Raw genomic sequence first — 20,450 nt, forward strand, 5'->3', positions numbered from 1 at the left:
CATCTTAGCACGTTTCCTGCTTGGATCGCAGCAGAAGCAGCAAATCCTTTTTACTGAAGTCAGGCCATTGCCCAGGTGGCTCCTCAGGGGCAAGCCTTGATGGCAGCTCCCGCCTGGCTGTGAGTGTGAAGGGCCTCGTGGCAGCTGACCCCAGGCGGGCAAGTCCCCACCTGTCCCTGTCCCTGCCGGGGGCTTGAGAGCTTACTCTAGCTGGGGTGGGGGAGAGGGGCGTAAAGGGGGATTTAGGGGTTGCAGGCGGTATTTGAAGTCCTAGAAGTCTACCCCCCAGGAGGGAGGATTGGCTGCATGGGGGCGTCACCCCTGCCTTCTGCAGGAGAGTGCTTGGCCAGGAAAAGGGGGTCATAGTGCTGTCATGTCTCACCAGGAGACCCCCTGATTATGAGGTTGTTACTCCATACACCTGTCCTGACTCCCCCAGAAGCTTTTCCCCCCACCCCCGACTTCCTCTGAAAACTCCTCAGTACTACTCTGAGTGGTACCACTCCTCAGTACCAACTCATGATAGCCCCTGGTCCTACCTGGTCACTGAGGGAGGTCAGTCACCTCCTCCTCCCTGCCTGATGGGGCCTGGGAAGGGAGCACAGAGGAGGCTCCCAGGTTGGAGGCCAGGGGCCTGCTCAGGACTGCCCATCACTCAGCAGCCCCATCTGTGAAATGGGGGCCAGAGCCCTGGCTTCTCTCTGGGGTACGTTGCGGTGATGCGGGGCTCTCATCGCAGTGGTGCTTTGGCTGCCCATTGAGGGCGTGGCCTGGCTCCTTTAGTGGACTCCACACCCTGGGACTCCTGCTGGGTCATCTCCCCCTCCCCCCAGCCCATCCCACCCACTGTCCATCCCAGGCTGAGCTTAACGCAGAAGGGCTGCTTCCTCAGGGGCCAGCAGGTGTGAGCTTGAGGTAGGGGTCCTGTGAGGACAAGGGCAGCCCTGGGTGAGCACTGGTACCACTAAGGTGTGGGAGCGTCTCTCTGTGTTTGTGAATATCCGCCTGCATGGCTGTCAGTGTGTTTGAATACACCTGTGTGTCTCCAGGTGTGTAAGTCTGCCTCTGAGTGCATGTGAGTGTGTGCTCACATGTGTTTCTCTGTGTAGGAGTGCATTTATGTGTGTGAATATGTATGAGAGTGCTTGTAAGTGTGCACATGTGTGTACTTCTCTCTGAGGAGCCTGTATGTATATGTGTGTGTGAAAGCTATGCTTCCCCAGCCCCTTGGCCCACCTCCTAGCAGCAGTTTGGGGAAGGTTCTGGAAGGGCCTCCAGTCCTGGTCCTCAGCATGTGAGCCTGGCTAGCTCTTGAGGTTGGCCGTGGCCCCCAGCCCGCCTTGCTGCCGGGGCCATGGTCACACTGCGCTGTTCTCTTACACGCTGCCAGGAGAGACCACTATGCCTACTCCTACTACCCGTAAGTAGCTCCAGGCCTTGCAGTCCTGCACGGCCCTCCCTGGCTGGGCTCGGCCCCGCACCCCACCCTGCCTGCATCAGCCCTTCTCCTCGCCAGCCCACTGTCTCTTGTCCCCATCCTCCTCCTGGAGGTCACTCAGCTCTTTGCTGGCCACCCCGGGCACACCCTGCCACCTCCTGAGCCTTGGTGTCCTCTCCACGCCGAGGAGGCTCTGGCTTCCCCCCAGCCCGCACCCCCTCCCAGCGCCAGCTTCTCCAGCCTCCAGCTCTCCCCACCCAGCGGAGCCCCCAGCTCGGCTGTGCAGGAACTGCTGACCGGGCAATTCTCTCTCCGGGGCTCTTGCACATAATCTCTGAACCTAAACACAGAACTTTTGAAAGTATCCATTAAACTTCATCACCTAATCTCACTCTGAGATCAGCTGCTGGCCGACAGGGTGTTAGGTGTCCCTCCCGGGTGTGTTTTCTATAGATCTGGGTGGTTTGTTTTTGTAGTTCTTCCAAGTCGGCTGAGAGCCCTGGCCTGGGAACAGAGCCCTGTGGTACACCACTGGAGACTGCCTTCTAGGCTGGTGTCCTCTCACTGATGGGGCCTCTTGAGCTCCACGTTCAGCCAGCTTTGCCAGCTGCCCCCTGTCCACCTCTGTCCGTGTTCATGTTCCCACGTTTCGCTGGTGTCTGGCCTGCTCTCCCCCACCCTGTGTCCTCCCCTTTCCCTCTCCTTGGTTTTGTTTCTTAGACTCACTCTTTCCCTTATCCTCTGTACTCTTCAAATTCTTTCTTCCCTCAAGTGGTCAAGGTCACGGCCACAGAGGTCAAGCTACAGAGGCTTCCCTCACCTGTCCCCAAAGGGCTCCTTGGCTCTAACCCAGGCCCTGTAGGGAGAAGCCCCGAGCCTGGCGGGTGGGGTAGGTGGGCCAACGTCCTTCCCTGCACCAGGCAGCGCCAGAGTCCAGGACAGGCTGGGTAGAGTCTGCCTGCCTGGGAGAAGCCTTCATTGGCCCACTGATGGAAGTGTCAGGTCTGCCCTCCATCCCTGGTGCCGTGAGGCTGAGCAGGTGAGCAGCTCTCTCCCCTCCTGCCTTCCTGTGGTCAGACCTCTCAGGCTCTTCTCAGCTTTAACAGAGGTTCCTAGTCATTTCCTGTGCTGGTTTCTTGGCCCCTCACTCATGGACCTGTGCCCCTGCCCCATCCTCCCTCCGACTCTCCTCCATGATCCGCAGGTCCGAGTCACAGCCTGCTGCCCCCCATGAGGCCTGCTCAAGGAAGGGCCTCTTACCTCCTCCCTCTACTGCCAGGCTGGCAGGCAGCGGGGAGCGTGGGCCCTGGGCATCTTTTCACAGGTTTAGGGTGGTTTATGCGGGACCATCATGAGGGTTCTGGGAGCAGGAAGGGCTGAGGCTGAAGTGGGCCGCATCCAGGGAAGTTTCTGGGCTTTTGCGCAGCCCCTGGCCCCATGGGAGGGTGTAGCCCACCCACCTCGGGGAGGTGTAGCCCACCCACCTGGGGGGCAGCAGGCTGTGACTCGGACCTGCGGATCATGGAGGAGAGTCGGAGGGAGGATGGGGCAGGGGCACAGGTCCATGAGTGAGGGGCCAAGAAACCAGCACAGGAAATGACTAGGAACCTCTGTTAAAGCTGAGAGCCTGAGAGGTCTGACCACAGGAAGGCAGGAGGGGAGAGAGCTGCTCACCTGCTCAGCCTCATGGCACCAGGGGTTCCCAGGTAGCTCCCTCAGCAGGTGGTGGTGTGCTGGGGCTAGAGCCAGGCCAGCCATTTCCTTAGTTTGGGGTACAGTGGCTGTCTCCTCTGACACCAGACTGGATCCTGAGTAGACTCCATCTCTATATTCTGAGGCCTTGGAGCCAACAGGGATGAGGAACAAGGTCCCAGTCCATGGCTAGCTGCCAGCCATTCTTCATGGGGCTGGGGGCAGCAGCTTCCTAGGTCTGATTAGTGAAGGATGGAGATAGAGCCCTTTCTGCATCCAGAGGCCCTCCTAGCGCAGCCCCTGACCGCTGGGCCCCTGCTTCCACCTCTGGTGCTGTCCAGCCCCACACAGGGCCCCTGTCTCCCTTCCACCCTCCTTTGCAGGAAGCCAGTGAATATGACCAAGGCCACTGTCAACTACCGCCAGGAGAAGACCCACATGATGAGCGCTGTGGACCGGAGCTTCACGGACCAGAGCACCCTGCAGGAGGACGAACGGCTGGGCCTGTCCTTCATGGACGCCCCCGGCTACAGTCCCCGGGGTGAGTACCAGCCCTCCCGCCCCTCCCCAGGCTCTGGGGGTCCCCACCTGAGCCGACAGCTTGGGGGCCCTCTGGCGTCCACCTCATACGAGATGAGTTCTAAAACATCTATTTTGTTCCTGCTGGGTACCAACCAGCACTGGTGGGAAATCCAGAGTGGGCCCCATGGGTGTTTGCAGTGTGTCCTGAGGAGCTTGCAAGGACCTCTGCTAGCACATGAGTGCAGACCCATGGCGAGGGAGGTTCTGCTGTGTGGTCAGAAGGGGTCAGAGTGGCTTCACCATCTACTGAGCTCCTTCTGTGGGGGGAGGGGGGCATTGGCTGAGAGACCAGACTGGAGTTACAGTTTGGGGGCGAGCTGCGTGCCTGGGGTAAGTCATTTAACCTTTCTGGATGCCTGTTTTCTCAAATGGGAGTCAGGATCATCTCTGCTAGCTGGGCATAGAGGCACACACCCGTAGTCCCAGCTACTCGGGAGACTGATGCAGGAGAATCACAAGTTTGAGGTGAGCCTGGGTGATGTAGCAAGACCCTGTCTCAAAATAAAATATAAAAAGGGCTGGGGATATAGCTGAGTGGTAGAGTTCCCCAGAGTTCAATCTCCAGTAAACCTGTCATTTTCCCTCATCATCTCTGCTGGTTAACAAAGTTCCTTTCTTGGGCTGATATGAAGACTAAGTGAGATAGTGGGTGTAATCATTTAGTGCTATGTCTGGATTCAGAGTAGAAGTAGCTGTTATGTGCCAGGAATATCATAAATTGCACCATTTAATATATTTTTATTCCATTTAGCGTTGATTTGTACAAAATGTTATGTTTATGAAGGTCATAAAATCACAGTAACACAACAAATACCATGAACCTCACTGATTTTCCTCCCCAGATCTACCCCCTACTTTCATCTTAGATATAAATATTACCCTAAACTTGCATTTATAGTTTTCTTAGACTGTATGTGTGGTACTAGGGATTGAACCCAGGGGCATTCTACCTCCGAGCTACATCCCTAGCTCTGTTCTGTTTTCATTTCATTTCATTTCATTTCATTTCATTTCATTTCATTTCATTTCATTTCATTTTTTTGTGGGTCTGAGGATGGAACCCCAGGGGCATTCTACCTCTGAGCTATAACCTCTGCCCTATTCTTTATTATTATTATTATTATTATTATTATTATTATTATTTAATTTGGTGGTACTGGGGTTCCTGGAAACCCTTCTACCTCCAGGCTACACTCCCAGATCTATTTTATACTCTTTTATTTGGAAACAGGGTCTCTTAAGCCAGCGCGGCTGGCTTCCAACCTGCCTGGCTTCCAACCTGCGCGATCCTCCTGTCTCCGCCTCCCAAGTGTGGGGATTACAAGCCTGGGGATTACAAACGTGCGCCACCACGCCCTGCTTTATTCTTTATTTTGAAACAGGGTCTCACTGAGTTGTAAAGGGCCTAAGTAGCTGAGGCTGTCCGTGAACCGTGATCCTCTGGTCTCAGCCTCCTGAATGCTGGGATTACAAGTGTGCGCCACCACACCCGGCTCTTATTTTTTTTATTTTAAAACAGGGTATTTCTAAGTTGTTGAGGCCTTGCTAAATTGCGCCACCACGCCCCGCTTACCCATGGGATATTTTGCTGTGGTTTGTTTATTTTTTCTCAGATGTGTAGTTTTCCATTGTATGACTATGCCATCACTTCGTCCTTCAATCTGCCATCCACTGCTCTTCCATTAGTGTCTGGTTTTCTTGTTATCATGAGTGAGCCTGCTTTTACGGGGACATTCTTAGAGTTGCTTCTGCACATGGGGTTCTAGAAGTAGCATTGCTGGATTTCTGCGTACGAGTTTCTTCAATTTAATGGCGGTGCCAGGTTGCTTTCTACCATGGCATTGCCTGTTTGTACTCTTAGCAGCAAGCAGCGTGTGAGACTTTGTGTTGCTCTACATCGGGATTAGAATTTGCCAGCCTTCCTCCCTTTGCCAAACTCGTTTGTGTAAAATGGTAATTCTCTATAGTCTTAATTTGCATTTCTCTGATTACTAATGAGGTTGAACATATTTTCGAGTCATTATTGGCCATTCAGGTCTCTTCTTCCGTGAAATGCCTCTTCATGTCTTTCACCTAATTTTCTATCGGGTTTTTTGTTGCTTTCTTAGTGGTTTTTAGGAGTTCTTTATATATTTAGGATAATAGTCATTTGTCACATATGAATTGCAAATATCTTCTCCCAATTTGTGTCTTATTTTTCCAGGTTATTTATAGCGTCTTTGGATGAACCGAAAGTTTTTATTTAAATGTAGTCAGATTCATCAGTCTTTTCCTTTGTCATTTCTACTTTTTTTTTTTTTTTTTTTTGGTTTTTCTTTTTTAAAAGAATTTCTTCCCTACCCAAGGTCATAAAGTATTTTTTACTTTTTTTCCTCGAAAATTTCTTTCTTTCTTCTTCTTTTTCTTTTTTTGGTGGTATTGGGGACTGAATCCAGGGGCATTTGATTTCTGAGCTACACCCTCAGCCCTTTTTATTTTTTGTTTTTGAAACAGGGTCTCACTAGGTTGCAGAGTCTGCCCTCGAACCTGTGATCCTCCTGTCTCAGCCTCTCAAGTACTAAGATTACAGGCATTGTCACTACACTCAGCTTGGAATTGATTTTTGTGTTTATTAGGAATTAAGGATTTTCTGTAGGGATGGCCAACTGTCCCTTCCTTCCCTTCCTTCCTTCCTTCCTTCCTTCCTTCCTTCCTTCCTTCCTTCCTTCCTTCCTTCCTTCCTTCCTTTTTCTTCTTTGAAACAGGATCTCACTCTATTGCCCAGGCCAGTCTTGAACTCATGTACTCCAGAGCCATCCGCCTACCTCAGCCTCTCGAGTAGCTGTGACTACAGGTGCTGCCACACCTGGCTTGACATCATTTCTTACAGTTCCTATTTTCTCTACCCTTTTAGGGCACCACGTTTTCTTATATCTGGAGATGGAGTTTTTCTCCCTATTCACTTTCTCTGGTCCATTGGTGATTCCTGGGCCCAACCACCCTGACTGGCTATTGTCTAGGTCTTCACATCTGAAACAGCAAGCCCTCCCGCCTTTGTTTTTCATCAAGAATATCTTTGCTATTTTTGTCCTCATTCTCTTTCTTATGAATTTTAGATTCATCTTTTCAAGTGGCTTGGAAAACCCTGTTGAATGGATTTGTATTGAATCTATAGATCAATCTGGGGAGAACTGACATCTTATAAAATTGTCTCTCCATCCATGGATATGATATATTTCACCTCATTTATTTAGGTCTTGAATATCTTTCAGTAATTTTCTCCATAAAATCCGGTGTATCTGTTCTTAGATAATATCCCCAGGTCTCTTGCTTACTTTTACTTATTTACTTTTTTGGTGCTGGAGATTGGAACCAGGACCCAGCTCATGCTAAGCATGTGCTTTACCACTGAGCTATATATCTCCAGCTCCAGGTCCCTTATTTTATTTTATTTTTTGATATTGGGAATTAAACTCAGGAGCATTCTACCTCTGAGTTACACCCTCAGCCCTTTTTATTTATTTATTTATTTATTTATTTATTTATTTAGGTACTGGGGATGGGACCCAGGGGCATTCTACCTATGAGCTACACCCACAGCCCTTTTTTTATTATTATTTATTTTGAAACAGGGTCTCACTGAGTTGCAAAGGGCTTCGCTAAGTAGTTGAGGCTGTTCACGAACCGCGATTCTCGTCTCAACCTCCCAAATGCTGGGATTACAAGCGTGCACCACCACACCTGCTTATTTTTTATTTTGAAACAGGGCCTTGCTCAGTTTCTGAGGCTGACCTCGAACATGCTGATTCAGCTTCCCAAGTACTGACATTTCAGGCAAGCGCCACCACACCCACCTGGGTCACTTATTTTTTTACTTCTCTTGCAAATGGCACACTAAATTTAAAAAAAAAATATGTTCCTTGCATAGAGAAATGCAGTTGATTTTTTGTTGATTTTTTTTAATTTAATTTTTTATTGGTGCAATGTATTCATACATCATAATGGTATAAAGAAAATACTTTTGTAGACATACATGCACACATCGCCCAGTTAGCCCCTACCTGATCCCCACCCCGTACCCTCCCCAGCCCTCCTTCCCATGCTTGGCTTAGTGGTTGACATCTAGTTTTATAGCAATTTATCCAATATTAACGATGATACTCTCACAAAACAGTTTCATTTGTCTGATACCAAGCTTTTGATGACTAAAAGAAAACAGTTCAATATTTCTTTTTGCTTTCTTTCTTACCAGAGAATATTTTTTTCTTTTCTTTTTTTTTTTATGGTGAAGCTATCATACATTTATTTATTTATTTTTCAGAAAAAATCTATCCTGATATGGAATATGAACTCTAGATACCCAAAATAATCTCGAAGAAGAACAAAGCTAGAAGATGTATATTTTCTGATTTCAAACCATATAAAGCTACAATAATTGAAACAGTGTAGTACTGTTCTAAAGGCAGATATATAAACCATTGGAGTTAAATACAAGCCTAGAGATAAATTCTTCCATATATTGTCAAGTTATTTTTGACAAGGTTTCCACGAACATTTGGTGGAGGAAATAATAATCTTTTAACTAAATATTGTTGAAGAATAATAATTACATGAAAAAGAATAAAATTGGACCCTTACCTAACACATATACAAATATTAACTCAAAATAGATAAAAGACCTAAATATAAATCTTAAGACTATAAAATTTTAGAAGAAAATCTGGGTCATAAAACCTCACAACATTGAAATTGGCAGTGATTTCTTGGATATGATTTCAATGGCACAGGCAACAGAAGAGTATACAAACTCCCTAAAAAATAAAAAAATATTGTATATCCAAAGACAATGTAAACAGAGTTAAAAGTTACTAATAGAATGGGATAAAATATTTCCAAATGCTATATCTGAAGGTATATTAATATTCCATCTAGAAATCCTAAAAATTAGCAACAATAAGAGCAAACAATACAATTTAGAGATAGGTAAAAGACTAACATAAATAATGAATCTCCACAGATAACCGATCTTAGTTGTCTGTTGGATGGAAAATCTTGTTTCTCTAGTTCTGGTGTGTGTTACCTATTTCTTCTTTGTAGTTAATCTCTTTGAGTATTTTCTCTAGTGCTGGTTTTGAAGACATAAATTCCTTCAGTTTCTGTTTGTCGTGGAAGCTTCTTATTTCTCCATCTAATTTGATAGAAAGTTTTGCTGGGTAGGAAATTTTTGGCTGGAAGTTGTTTTCTTTTTTTTTTTTTTTCTTTTTTTATTTTTTTTTATTTATTTATTTTTATTTAATTTATTTTTTTATTGGTGCACTGTATTCATACATCATAGTAGGATACATACTTTTGTAGACATACATGCACACTTTTCCCAGTCAGCCCCCACCCAATCCCCACCCCATTATCTCCCTATCCCTCCCTCCCATGCTTGGCTTAGTAGTTGACATCTAGTATTATGGCAATTTATCTAAAATTAAAAATGATAATCTCACATAACAGTTTCATTTGTCTGATACCAAGCTTTTGATGACTTAAAGATAACATTTCAATATTTCTTTTTGCTTTCTTTCTTATCAGATAATATTTTTTTCTATTTTTTTTAGGTGAAACTATCATATATTTATATATTTATTTTTCAGAAAAAAATCTATCCTAATATGGAATATGGACTCTAGGTACCCAAAACGATCTTGAAAAAGAACAAAGCTAGAAGATATATATTTTCTGATTTCAAACCATATAAAGCTACAATAATTGAAAGAGTGTAGTACTATTCTAAAGGCAGATATATAAACTATTGGAGTTAAATACAAGCCTAGAGATAAATTCTTCCCTATATTGTCAAGTTATTTTTGACAAGGTTTCCACGAACATTTGGTGGTGGAAATTTTAATCTTTTAACTAAATATTGTTAAAAAATAATAATTACATGGAAAAGAATAAAATTGGACCCTTACCTAATCCCATATACAAATATTAACTCAAAATAGATAATAGACCTAAATATAAATCTTAAGACTATAAACTTTTAGGAGAAAATCTGGGTCATTAAACCTCACAACATTGAAATTGGCAGTGATTTCTTGGTTATGATTTCAATGGCACAGGCAACAGAGGAGTATACAAACTCCCTAAAAAAAAATTGTATATCCAAAGACAATGTAAACAGAGTTAAGAGTTACTAATAGAATGGGATAAAATATTTCCAAATGCTATATCTGAAGGTATATTAATATTCCAACTAGAAATCCTAAAAATTAACAACAATAAAGGCGAACAATACCCTTTAGAGATAGGTAAAAGACTAACATAAATAATGAATCTCCACAGATAACCAATCTTAGTTGTCTGTTGGATGGAAAATCTTGTTTCTCTAGTTCTGGAGTGTGTTACCTATTTCTTCTTTGTAGTTAATCTCTTTGAGTATTTTCTCTAGTGCTGGTTTTGAAGACATAAATTCCTTCAGTTTCTGTTTGTCATGGAAGCTTCTTATTTCTCCATCTAATTTGATAGAAAGTTTTGCTGGGTAGGAAATTTTTGGCTGGAAGTTGTTCTCTTTCAGAGTTTGGAATGTGTTACTCCAAGCCCTTCTGGCTCTCATGACTTGGTTTGGGAAGTCTGGAGTGATTCTAATTGGTTTGCCTCTGAATGTCACTTGGCCCTTTGCTTTTGTTGCCTTTAAGATTCTCTGCTTGGCTTCCACATTGGTCATTTTGACAATTATGTGGCGTGGGGATCCTCTTCTCTGATCCTGTCTAAAGGGAGTTCTATAAGTTTCCTGGACCTTTGTATCAACCTCTTGCTCTATGTTTGGAAAATTTTCTGCTATTACTTCCTTGAAGAGATTGTTGATCCCTTTGGTTTCACTTTCTTTTCCCTCCTCTATTCCAATAATTCTTAGGTTAGCTCTCTTAAAATGGGCCCATATTTCTTCAATATCAGATTCCTGCTGTAGGATATTTTTTTCTAGATTAGAAACTATGAGTTCATTTTTGGATTGCTCATCTTCTAAGAGCGAGATTCTGTTCTCCATGTGTTCTAATCGGTTGTTTGTGCTTTGAATTGAGGACTTTACTTCATTAATTGCATCCTTTATCTCTTTTTGGCTCTCTCTGAGTTCTTTTCGAAGCACCTCTATTATTTCTACAGTTATTTTCCTGATTTGATCTTCTAGAAATCTCTGATTTTCTGTTTTATCGGGTTCTGATGTTGTGGGGTTGTGGGCATTAATTGCTCCAGTATTATTCCTCTTTCCCATGATTTCGGATGTTTGTGCCTTTTCTGGGTTCTTCCCTTGGGTCACTATGACTTCCCTTAAGGTGTTCTGGATCTCGAGTCAGTAGTATCTCAGACCCCACTACTCCTTTACTGGGTTTTATCACAGAGTCTCCGACCCAGAGAGTCGATAGAGGCTGCTTTAGACTGTGGGGGGTGCCAGGTTGCATGTTCTCCTATGGTGTGATATCTTGGCCACCGCCCCTCCCCCACTGGGTCAAGTCCCAGGGATTCCTCCTCTGTGGCTCGCAATTTTGACTCACTGTTCTTGAGTACGCAGATGTAGCTGTACTGGCCTTGCTGAATTCGCTGCTGCTGCCGCCGGTAGCAATATGGCGCCGCTGCTACGCCCTCGGCTGTGGGGCTGGCGTTTTTCTTCTTGATTTTGATTTCTACTCTGAATCCCTGCAGCGTGTGCTGAGCTCGGCCACTGGGAGCTGTAGATGCTCTCTGCGCGAAGAAATCTCGCCTAGCTGTTCCGCAGTGGCTCACCTCGGCTTGCTGTGGCCGTCTGGTGAATTCGCCACTGCTGCCTGCAGTATGGCGCTGCTGCCGCATCTGCCGCGTCCTCGGGCGCGAGGCCGGTGTATCTCCTCTGTGGCTCTGTTCTCAGTCCGCTTTCTCTCTGGAGCCTGGTGATTTTTTGTTTCACTGGTGATTGTGTTTTCTGGCTATGAAAGGCGCTGATTTTGTGGTAATGGAGATTTGTTGTTAGCGGGGCTCTTAAGCCCCGCTTTTCTCGGTCGCCATCTTCCTGGAAGTTGTTTTCTTTCAGAGTTTGGAATATGTTACTCCAAGCCCTTCTGGCTCTCATGACTTGGTTTGGGAAGTCTGGAGTGATTCTAATTGGTTTGCCTCTGAATGTCACTTGGCCCTTTGTTTTTGTTGCCTTTAAGATTCTCTGCTTGGCTTCCACATTGGTCATTTTGACAATTATGTGGTGTGGGGATCCTCTTCTCTGATCCTCTCTAACGGGGATTCTATAAGTTTCCTGGACCTGTGTATCAACCTCTTGCTCTATGTTTGGAAAATTTTCTGCTATTATTTCCTTGAAAAGATTGTTAACCCTTTGGTTTCACCTTCTTTTCTTTCCTCTATTCCAATTATTCTTAGGTTAGCTCTCTTAAAATAGGCCCATATTTCTTCAATGTCAGATTCCTGCTGTCGGATTTTTTTTTCTAAATTTGAAACTATGCGTTCATTTTTTGAATGATCATCTTCTAGGAGCGAGATTCTATTCTCCATGTGATCTAATCAGTTGTACTTTGAATTGAGGCCTTTACTTCGTTAATTGCATCCTTTATCTCTCTTTGGCTCTCTCTGAATTCTTTTCGAAACACCTCTATTATTTCTACAGTTATTTTCCTGATTTGATCTATAAATCTCTGAATTTCTGTTTTATCAGGTTCTGATGTTATGGGGTTGTGGGCATTCATTGCTCCATTGTTATTCCTCTTTCCCATGATTTCGGAAGTTTGTGCCTTCTCTGGGTTCTTCCCTGGGTCACTACAACTTCACTTAAGGTGCTCTGGATCTCGAGTCTGTGGTATCTCAGTCCCCACTACTCCTTTACTGGGTTGTATAGCAGAGTCTCAGACCCAGGGAGTCAATCGAGGCTGCTTTAGACCATGGGGGGTGCCAGGTTGGGCGTTCTCCTATGGTGTACTATCTCTGCCACCACCACTCCCGCACTGGGTCAAGTCCCTGGGAGTACAGTACTGGGATTTCTCCTGTAGGGGCCACAATTTGACTCACTGTTGAGTGCGCAGATGGAGCTGTCGTGGACTCGGTGAATTCGCTGCTGCTGCTGCCGGTAGCAATATGGCGCTGCTATCATGCCCTCGGCCTTGAGGCTGGCATATTTCTTTTCTATTTTTGAACTCCACTCTGAGTCCCTGCAGGGTGCGCTGAGCCCAGCCCCTGGGAGCTTTAGCTGCTCCCTGCGCCAAGATATCTGCCGAATCCCTCCCAGCTGTTCCGCAGCGGCTCACCTCGGCTCGCTGTCCGCTGCTCCTCTCTGGAGCTTGGTGAGCTGTTGAGTGAGTTGGTCTGGTGCCGTCCGGTGAACTCGCCGCTGCCGCCAGCAGTAAGGAGCTGCTGCCATGTTCTCGGGCGTGAGGCTGGTGTATCTCCTCTCTGGTTTCTGAGCTCCATTATGAGTTCCCTTCCTCTCTGGAGCCTGGTGCTGCAAGGCAAAATGGCGCCCGCCGCTTCACGCTGCAGGTCCGGCTGCAGCACTGCTGTCTGGTTTCTGGTGTCTCGTTTTTCCAGCCCTCTTTTTCTCTGTCCCTTAAAATTACATTTTTTGTTTCTCTGCTGATGGTGTTTTCTGGCTGTGAAAGGCGCTGATTTTGTGGTAATAGAGATTGGTTGTTAGCGGGGCTCGTAAGCCCCGTTTTGCTCCGTCGCCATCTTCCCGGAAGTCCTCTGTTGATCTTATATTGATCTTATATCCACACTCTTTGATAAACTTTCTTATTCTAATTTATCTGTAACATCTTTCAATTTTTTTTTTTTTTTTTTTTTTTTGCGGGATTGGGGGTGGAACCCAGGGGCTTTCTACCTCCGGGCTACACTCCCAGATCTATTTCATACTTTATTTGGAAACAGGGTCTCACTAAGTTGCTGAGAGCCTCACTAAGTAGCTGAGGCTGGCTTTGAACCTGTGCAATCCTCCTGTCTCATCCTCCCAAGTGCAAGGATTACAAGCATGTGCCACCATGCCTGGCTCTTTCAAATTTTTTGAGTACAAAGGATCCACAATACCAACAGCTCTGTTTCTTCTGTCCCATTTCGTATCCTTTTTTCCCCTATGGTTACCTGAACAGCACTGGGTGGGACCTTCAGTACTAGGGTGAATAGGAGGATGATACTGATAGCAATGATAGCAGGAATCTTTAATACGGTTTTTGGACATTAACAGTTAAAACAATTGAAAATGATGCTTACTGTTGGCTTTTGGTAGAAATGTTTTTTTATCAGATTAACAAAGTTCCTTTTAGTTTGCTAAGATGCCTTTCTTTTCCCTCTCTCCTCCCTCTCCCCTCCCTCTCCCTCTCCCTCCCCCCCCTCTCGGATTGAACCCAGGGGCATCTCCCCCCCCACCCTCTTGGATTGAACCCAGGGGCATTCTACCTCTGAGCTATACCCCCAACCCCCCCTTTTTTTTTTTTTACTTTTTTTTTTTCTGTGTGTGTGGTACTATGGACTGAACCCAGAGACATTGTACCTGTGAGCTACACTCCAAGCCATATTTATTTGATTTTTTTGAGGGTCGCACTAGGTTGTTGACAGTCACGCTAAGTTGCTGAGGCTGATTTTGAACCTGCAGTGCTCCTGTGTGGGCCTCCCAAGTTCTAGGATTACAGGTGTGCACCACCTTGCTCAGCTCCTTTTTTTACTTTTTATTTTGAAACAGGGTTCTGTTAGGTTTCGAGGATCTCGCTAAATGGCTGAGGCTGGCCTCAAACCTGGGATCCTCTTGTCTTAGGCTCCCATATACTGGGATTACAGGTGTGTGTCACCACACCTGACTTCATTTCTCTTTTCCGAACAACAGAGACCAGATTTTTGTGGTTTAGAATAGAAAACTATTTGGAGAGATGTGTGTGTGTGTGTGTGTGTGTGTGTGTGTGTGTGTGTGTGTTACTGGTGATTGAACCCAGGGTTGTTCTACCTCTGAGCTATACCTGCAGCTCTATTTTATTATTTTACTTTTAAGCAGGGCCTTACTAAGTTGCTGAGGCTGGCCTTTAGCCCGTGAGCCTCCTGAATCAGCCTCCCAAGTACTGGGATTTCAGGTGTGCACCACCATGTCTGGCTACCATGTGTATTCTAATGTATCCTTCATATGCAAACATTAAATGGGTGACTTAGCAACACTAGGTTAAAGATGGCAGGCTGGTGTGAAGAAGCCAGGCTGAAATGTGCCCCCGTTGTGTTTTATTTTTTATTTTTTTTATTTTTTCTTTTTGCGGGTCTGGGGATGGAACCCAGGGGCATTCGACCTCCGAGCTACACCCCCTGCCCTATTTTTTATTCTTTTATTTTTGAAACCGGGTCTCACTGAGTTGCAGAGGGCCTCACTAAGTAGCTGAGGCTATCCGCGAACCGTGATCCTCCAGGTCTCAGCCTCCTGAATGCTGGGATTACAAGCATGCGCCACCACGCCTGGCCCCCATTGTGTTTTAAATCTTATCTGTGAAAACCCTCATGCTTGCCTGGAGCTGTGGACCTCTGTGGGCGCCAGTGGGTTTCTGCCAACTGTTTTGTCACAAAAATGCCAGCCCCTCCCTCCTCTTTACTCTCCCTCCCTTCCTCCCTTTCTTTCTTTCTTTGGATTGAACCCAGAGGCATTCTACCTCTGAGCTACACACTCAGCCCTATTTTATTTTATTTTGAAACAGGGTTGCCCTAAGTGATTGAGGGTCTCACTAAGTTACTGAGGCTGGCCTTGAATCTGCGATGCTGTCCCAGCCTCGAGAGAACTGGGCTTGCAGGTGTGTGCTACCATGCCCGGATCTAGTTTCTTTCATCCCTATGGGGCTCAGTTTCCTCATCTGCACAAGGGTGGTAATAACAGTGGCAACATCATAGGGATATTCTAGGGATTAAATGATAGAACAACCCTCAACATGTCAGAATTGTTAGCTGCTACTGTAGGCTGTTTCTTTAGGAACTTACTCGTTGATTGCAGGCACTACCTGGGATGGACCGTTGGCTTCGCCTCCGCCCTCACTTTCTCCGTTCTCCACCTGCAGAGCTCTCTGGAGCTGCTGGCACAGTTTTCATGAAGAGTCCTAGGGCTTCTTTGTCCTGTTGATTCCTAAGTCCTCTGAGCCAGTAGAAATCCTCCTTGAAATCTTTGCACTTGTCTTATGTGTTTCTTGCGGGGGCTCCTTGGACTCGACTTTTCAGGCTGCCCTTCAGATCCTGCACCAAGATCTTAATGTAGAGAAGGGCCAAGAGTCCAGTCAGCCAGCTACTCTGCCACGTGGGACCCAGGGCCTTCCTCCCTTTCCTGGGAATGACTGACCATGTCAGCTGCTGCCACATTCGGGTGCTCACTGTGTACCAGGCTCCAGGCTGGGTGCCTGGCATGTGTTCTCTTATTTAATATTTATATCATTCACGTGGTGGACAGTGATAATTTTTCCCATCATTTGACACGTGAAAAGGAAAGTTTAGAGAGAGTAAGTAATGCCCCTAGGGTCATCTGCAGAGCTGACGTTTGCTCTGAGATCTGCGTCCAGAGCCCGTCTCTCAGTTTCTTCGTGATGCTGTATTTCCCTGAGGATGTTTCATGAAACAAAGAGAGAGAGCCCTCCATTGGGAAGGATGTTTGTGAAATGTCAGTATCTCCACTCATCTCTTGGAGGTTTAAAATGCATACAAACCAAACATGTTGGAAGTCCTGAGAGGTTTTCCAGGGAAGAAACCTACTTATTTTTGTTTTTTGTTTATGCCAACATTTCACACTCATTTAAAATATGGACCCCTGAGCTGCATGTCCCTTTTTTTTTTTTTTTTTTTTTTTTTTTTTTTGGTGGTACTGGGGATGGAACCCATGGCTATTTTACCTTTGAGCTACACCTCCTGGCCTATTATATTCTTTCATTTTGAAACAGAATCTCACTAAATTGCAGAGGGCCTCATTAAGTAGCTGAGGCTGGCCACGAACCCATGAGCCTCCTGTCTCAGTTTTCCAAGTACTGGAATTACAAGTGTGTGCCACCATACCCAGCTGTCCTCCCCGTTTTTAACAGAACACCACTTAATCAGCTGGGTGTGCTTATAATCCCAGTACTTGGGAGGCTGAGGTTGGAGGATCACAGGTTGGAAGCTAGCCTCAGCAACTTATTGAGGCCCTCAGTAACTTAGAGCAACCTTGTTTCAAAATAAAATATAAAATACTGCTGGGGATTTATCTCAGAGGTAGAATGCCCCTGGCTTCCATTCCTAGCACCAAAAACAAAAACGAAAACCCCCCACTTAATCATCTTTTGTACTTAGTGTTTTCTGAAACTCACTTTGGCAACTATGACAGTCTTTTCTCTTCGGACTTCAGTTTTTTCATTTGTAAAATGAAGGGTGTGGGGCATCTGGCCTCGAGAGTATAACTAGTATTTTGCCCTCCAGTATAAGGCAATCAGATAAAATATGTGAAATCCAGATAAAATATGTGAAGCAATTCCTTCCAGCCCTTGACTGAAAGGCAGCTGAGAACTAACTACTGAGAGAAGAGAGGCCCTGGGAGAGCCCTGCCAGGTTCACTTGCTGCCTGAAGGCCATTTTCAAACCCGGGCACAGGAAGGGCCCAGGTGAAGGGCTGGCTGGCTCTCTGGGCTGCAGTTTGGGGAAGCTGAACTCATCGTGGCTGAGTCCCAGGGACCCTGCATCTGCCCTGCCAGTTAGTCACTGAGTAGGAATTCCAGGCTCCTCCAGGAAGGTTGTTTGGTTGGATTGAGACCTGAAGATTGAGTAGGTCACGAGCAAAGAGTGGGGGAGGAGGGTGCTGGGGACAGAGAGCGCAGCAGGGGCACAGGGACAGGAGGGGCAGACATCCAGGTCCCTTCGGTCCAGGCCTCACAGACCAACCAGCTCAGACCTGGCAGAGGACAGCTGCGAGGGGTCCTCGGGGCAGGACTAGAGGTCCTCTTGCAGCTTTACCCAGGACTGAGGACTAACTACCTGTGCCCAGGAGGGAGGGATAGTGGGGCTTCCTCAGCCTCAGACCCTAACCTGTGGAACCAGTGGAGGTGTCCTTGGGACTGCTGAGCTGCAGAGGCGCAGGGTGTGTGGGCGCTGCGAGCCTCTCCGCCCGTCCCCTGCCTGGGCCTCTGCACCACCAACAATGGAAACGCTGGCGCAGGAGAAATGCGTCTATTCAGGTGCCTCCCATTCATCTGCGAGGGGGTGGTGGCGGCAGCTAATTCTGATTTGCTTGTCTTTGAATGGGGGTAATTGCTGAAGTTGCCAGTGTTCCGGATTGTTCCCTGGCAGAGGGGGAGGAAGAAGGGAACTGTCAGGGTCTCTACGGAGCGCTGCCCCCTGCAGGCGGCATGGTGGAGCCTGACAGGGTGAAGTGAGGCTCTCACAGGGTCACAGGGTGGCAGGGCCATGGGGTTCCGAGGATCATCTTGATCTGACCCATTTATTTCACAGATGGGAAGCCTGAGCTTCAGAAGGAAAGGTACAGGCCCAGGATCTCACAGGGTGGGCCTAGCCAGACTGGCTCCAGGAAACAGTACTGCTCTCCCCCTCACTGGCTGTGCCCCCCATCCCTGCTCCATCTTTGAGTCCATCTGAGGCTGGGGCAGATGTGTGTCAGGACCCCTACTCTCTCCCTCTGATTGCAGGAGACCAGCGCAGCGTTGGGGTCACTGAGGCCAGCAGCCTCCTGGGGGGCTCACCGCGGCGTCCATGTGGCCGGAAGGGCTCTCCATACCACACTGGGCAACTGCACCCTGCGGTGCGTGTGGCCGACCTCCTGCAGCACATCAACCAGATGAAGACGGCGGAGGGCTACGGCTTCAAGCAGGAGTACGAGGTGCATGCACCGCCCTGGCCACCTGGACCCCTGCCCGGTGCAGTCTGGGCCTCCCCACTGTGCGTCCTGACGCCCTTGGCGCAGCCCCTGTAGGACCCCTACTCTGACAGTCTCCAACTCAACTCAACCCTTTTTTTTTTTTTTGGGTGGTACTGGGGTTCCTGGAAGCCCTTCTATATCCGGGCTACACTCCCAGACCTATTTTTTTAGTTTTGGAAACAGGGTCTCTTAAGCCAGCGTGGTTGGCTTCGAACCTGCGCAATCCTCCTGTCTCTGCCTCCCAAGCACGGGGATTACAAGCGTGCGCCACCACGCCCGGCCCAATTTAACCCTTTTTAATCTTGACACTGACCCTCAATCTAATCTCAGGCTAACCTGTCATCCCATGCACTGTCATCCCAATTCTGATTTGAAATCTGACTGTATCTCACCTCAATCCCTGTCTAGGTCCTGATCATGATTCCCTGTCCTGTCTCTCATTTGGACCAGGCCACCAGCACTGGCCCTGACTGCACTGCAGGCTGATGCTCACTTTCACTCACCCTCAGCTCCATCTGTACCCTGACTTGGCCCTTCCTCCCTCCATCTGGAGAACAACACTGTCTTTATCCTAATCTTAATCTGTCCCTCACCTTCACCTTCTTCCTAATGCAAATCTGGATTTGACCCTATTCTAAGCCTGACCCTCTGTGCACGTGGACGTTCCTTCCCCCTTTTCTGGTTTCCCTTTGTCCCGTACCCCTTGTGTTGAACCTGGCTCCTCGCCGATGAAAGGATCTATGGTGGCTTTATTATTATTATTATTATTTTTTTAATTAATTTTTTTTTTTTTTTTTGCGGGTCTGAGGGTGGAACCCAGGGGCATTCGACCGCCGAGCTACACCTCCTGCCGTATTTTTTATTCTTTTATTTTGAAACCAGGTCTCACTGAATTGCAGAGGGCCTCACTAAATAGCTGAGGCTGTCCGTGAACCACGATGATCCTCCGGTCTCAGCCTCCCGAATGCTGGGATTACAAGCATGCGCCACCACGCCCGGCTTCCTAGGTGGCTTTATCTCAGGCCCCAAGCTCAGCCTGATCCTGGTCCTTATCCTGCCTCCACCCCCACATGATGTGTCTTCCTCTCTGAGGGGGAGGGGTTCTGTGAGTTGGTGTCCCCCCTCCCACTGACTGCACCTTTCTGTTTTGGCAGAGCTTCTTTGAAGGCTGGGATGCCACAAAGAAGAAAGACAAGCTCAAGGGTGGCCGGCAGGAGTCTCTGTCTGCCTGTGAGTCCTGGGGAAGGGCTGGGGCGTAGGTTAGCGGGTGTGAGGGGATTGGCAAGGGGGATCATGGCCAGAGTGAGCTCGAGGAATCCCAGAGAGGGTAGTGGGGAGTTGACGCTCATTTATTGAGGGCCTGCTACACAGAGTGCTGAGCAGTACACCCCTTCTCTCAAGCTCCTTGTAAAGTGGGAAATAGTCTCACTCCCATTTTATAGGTAGGGAAGTGGGATCTTGGGAGGTTAAACCCCTGCGCAAGGTCAGATCACCACTCACCTGAGCAGCAGATGCCCTTGGGCCTTCTTGACTCTGTACCACAGCCTAGCCTGTGCCCTCCAGCCTGTCCTGCCTCCCGCAGCCCCAGAGCCTACTAGGCAGCTTGGAGCCTCAGGTTGCCTGGCCGCCCTGCTGGGACCCTGCCCCTTCCTTCAGCCAGTCTTCCCACCTGCCCCAGCCCCGCGATCCCCAGTCTATCCCTGTCTACCTGCTTTGTGTTTGCAGATGATCGGCACCGAGTGAAACTCCACCCGCTGCTGGGAGACCCCAATGCCGACTACATTAACGCCAACTACATAGACGTGAGTGGCTGCCCCTGTCATTTCTGCTCACCTGGCCCTGGCCACCTCAGGCTCACTGTCCAGGAAGGACAGAAACCTGATTGAATGGGGG

The 20,450-nt window shown here is 47.4% G+C and overlaps 1 protein-coding gene across 4 annotated transcripts in view; it reads left to right on the forward strand.

Moving 5' to 3' along the window:
* The window catches only part of PTPRU (protein tyrosine phosphatase receptor type U), a gene marked incomplete at both ends in the record, with an annotated part of 83,465 nt that overhangs the window by 44,390 nt on the left and 18,625 nt on the right, over positions 1 to 20,450 (forward strand). For 3 of the 4 annotated variants that reach the window (XM_080692561.1, XM_080692562.1, XM_080692563.1), the window contains 4 exons: positions 3,514 to 3,671; positions 18,328 to 18,518; positions 19,712 to 19,787; positions 20,283 to 20,359. In XM_080692561.1, coding sequence (XP_080548687.1) covers positions 3,514 to 3,671; positions 18,328 to 18,518; positions 19,712 to 19,787; positions 20,283 to 20,359 — 502 coding nt within the window. Of the gene's footprint in view, positions 1 to 1,390; positions 1,421 to 3,513; positions 3,672 to 18,327; positions 18,519 to 19,711; positions 19,788 to 20,282; positions 20,360 to 20,450 lie in introns of all 4 variants that reach the window. The other variant, XM_080692560.1, reaches the window with a different exon arrangement.

This window comes from Muscardinus avellanarius, assembly GCF_963383645.1.
Source record: "Muscardinus avellanarius genome assembly, chromosome: 3".
NCBI classification, from domain to species: Eukaryota; Metazoa; Chordata; class Mammalia; order Rodentia; family Gliridae; genus Muscardinus; species Muscardinus avellanarius.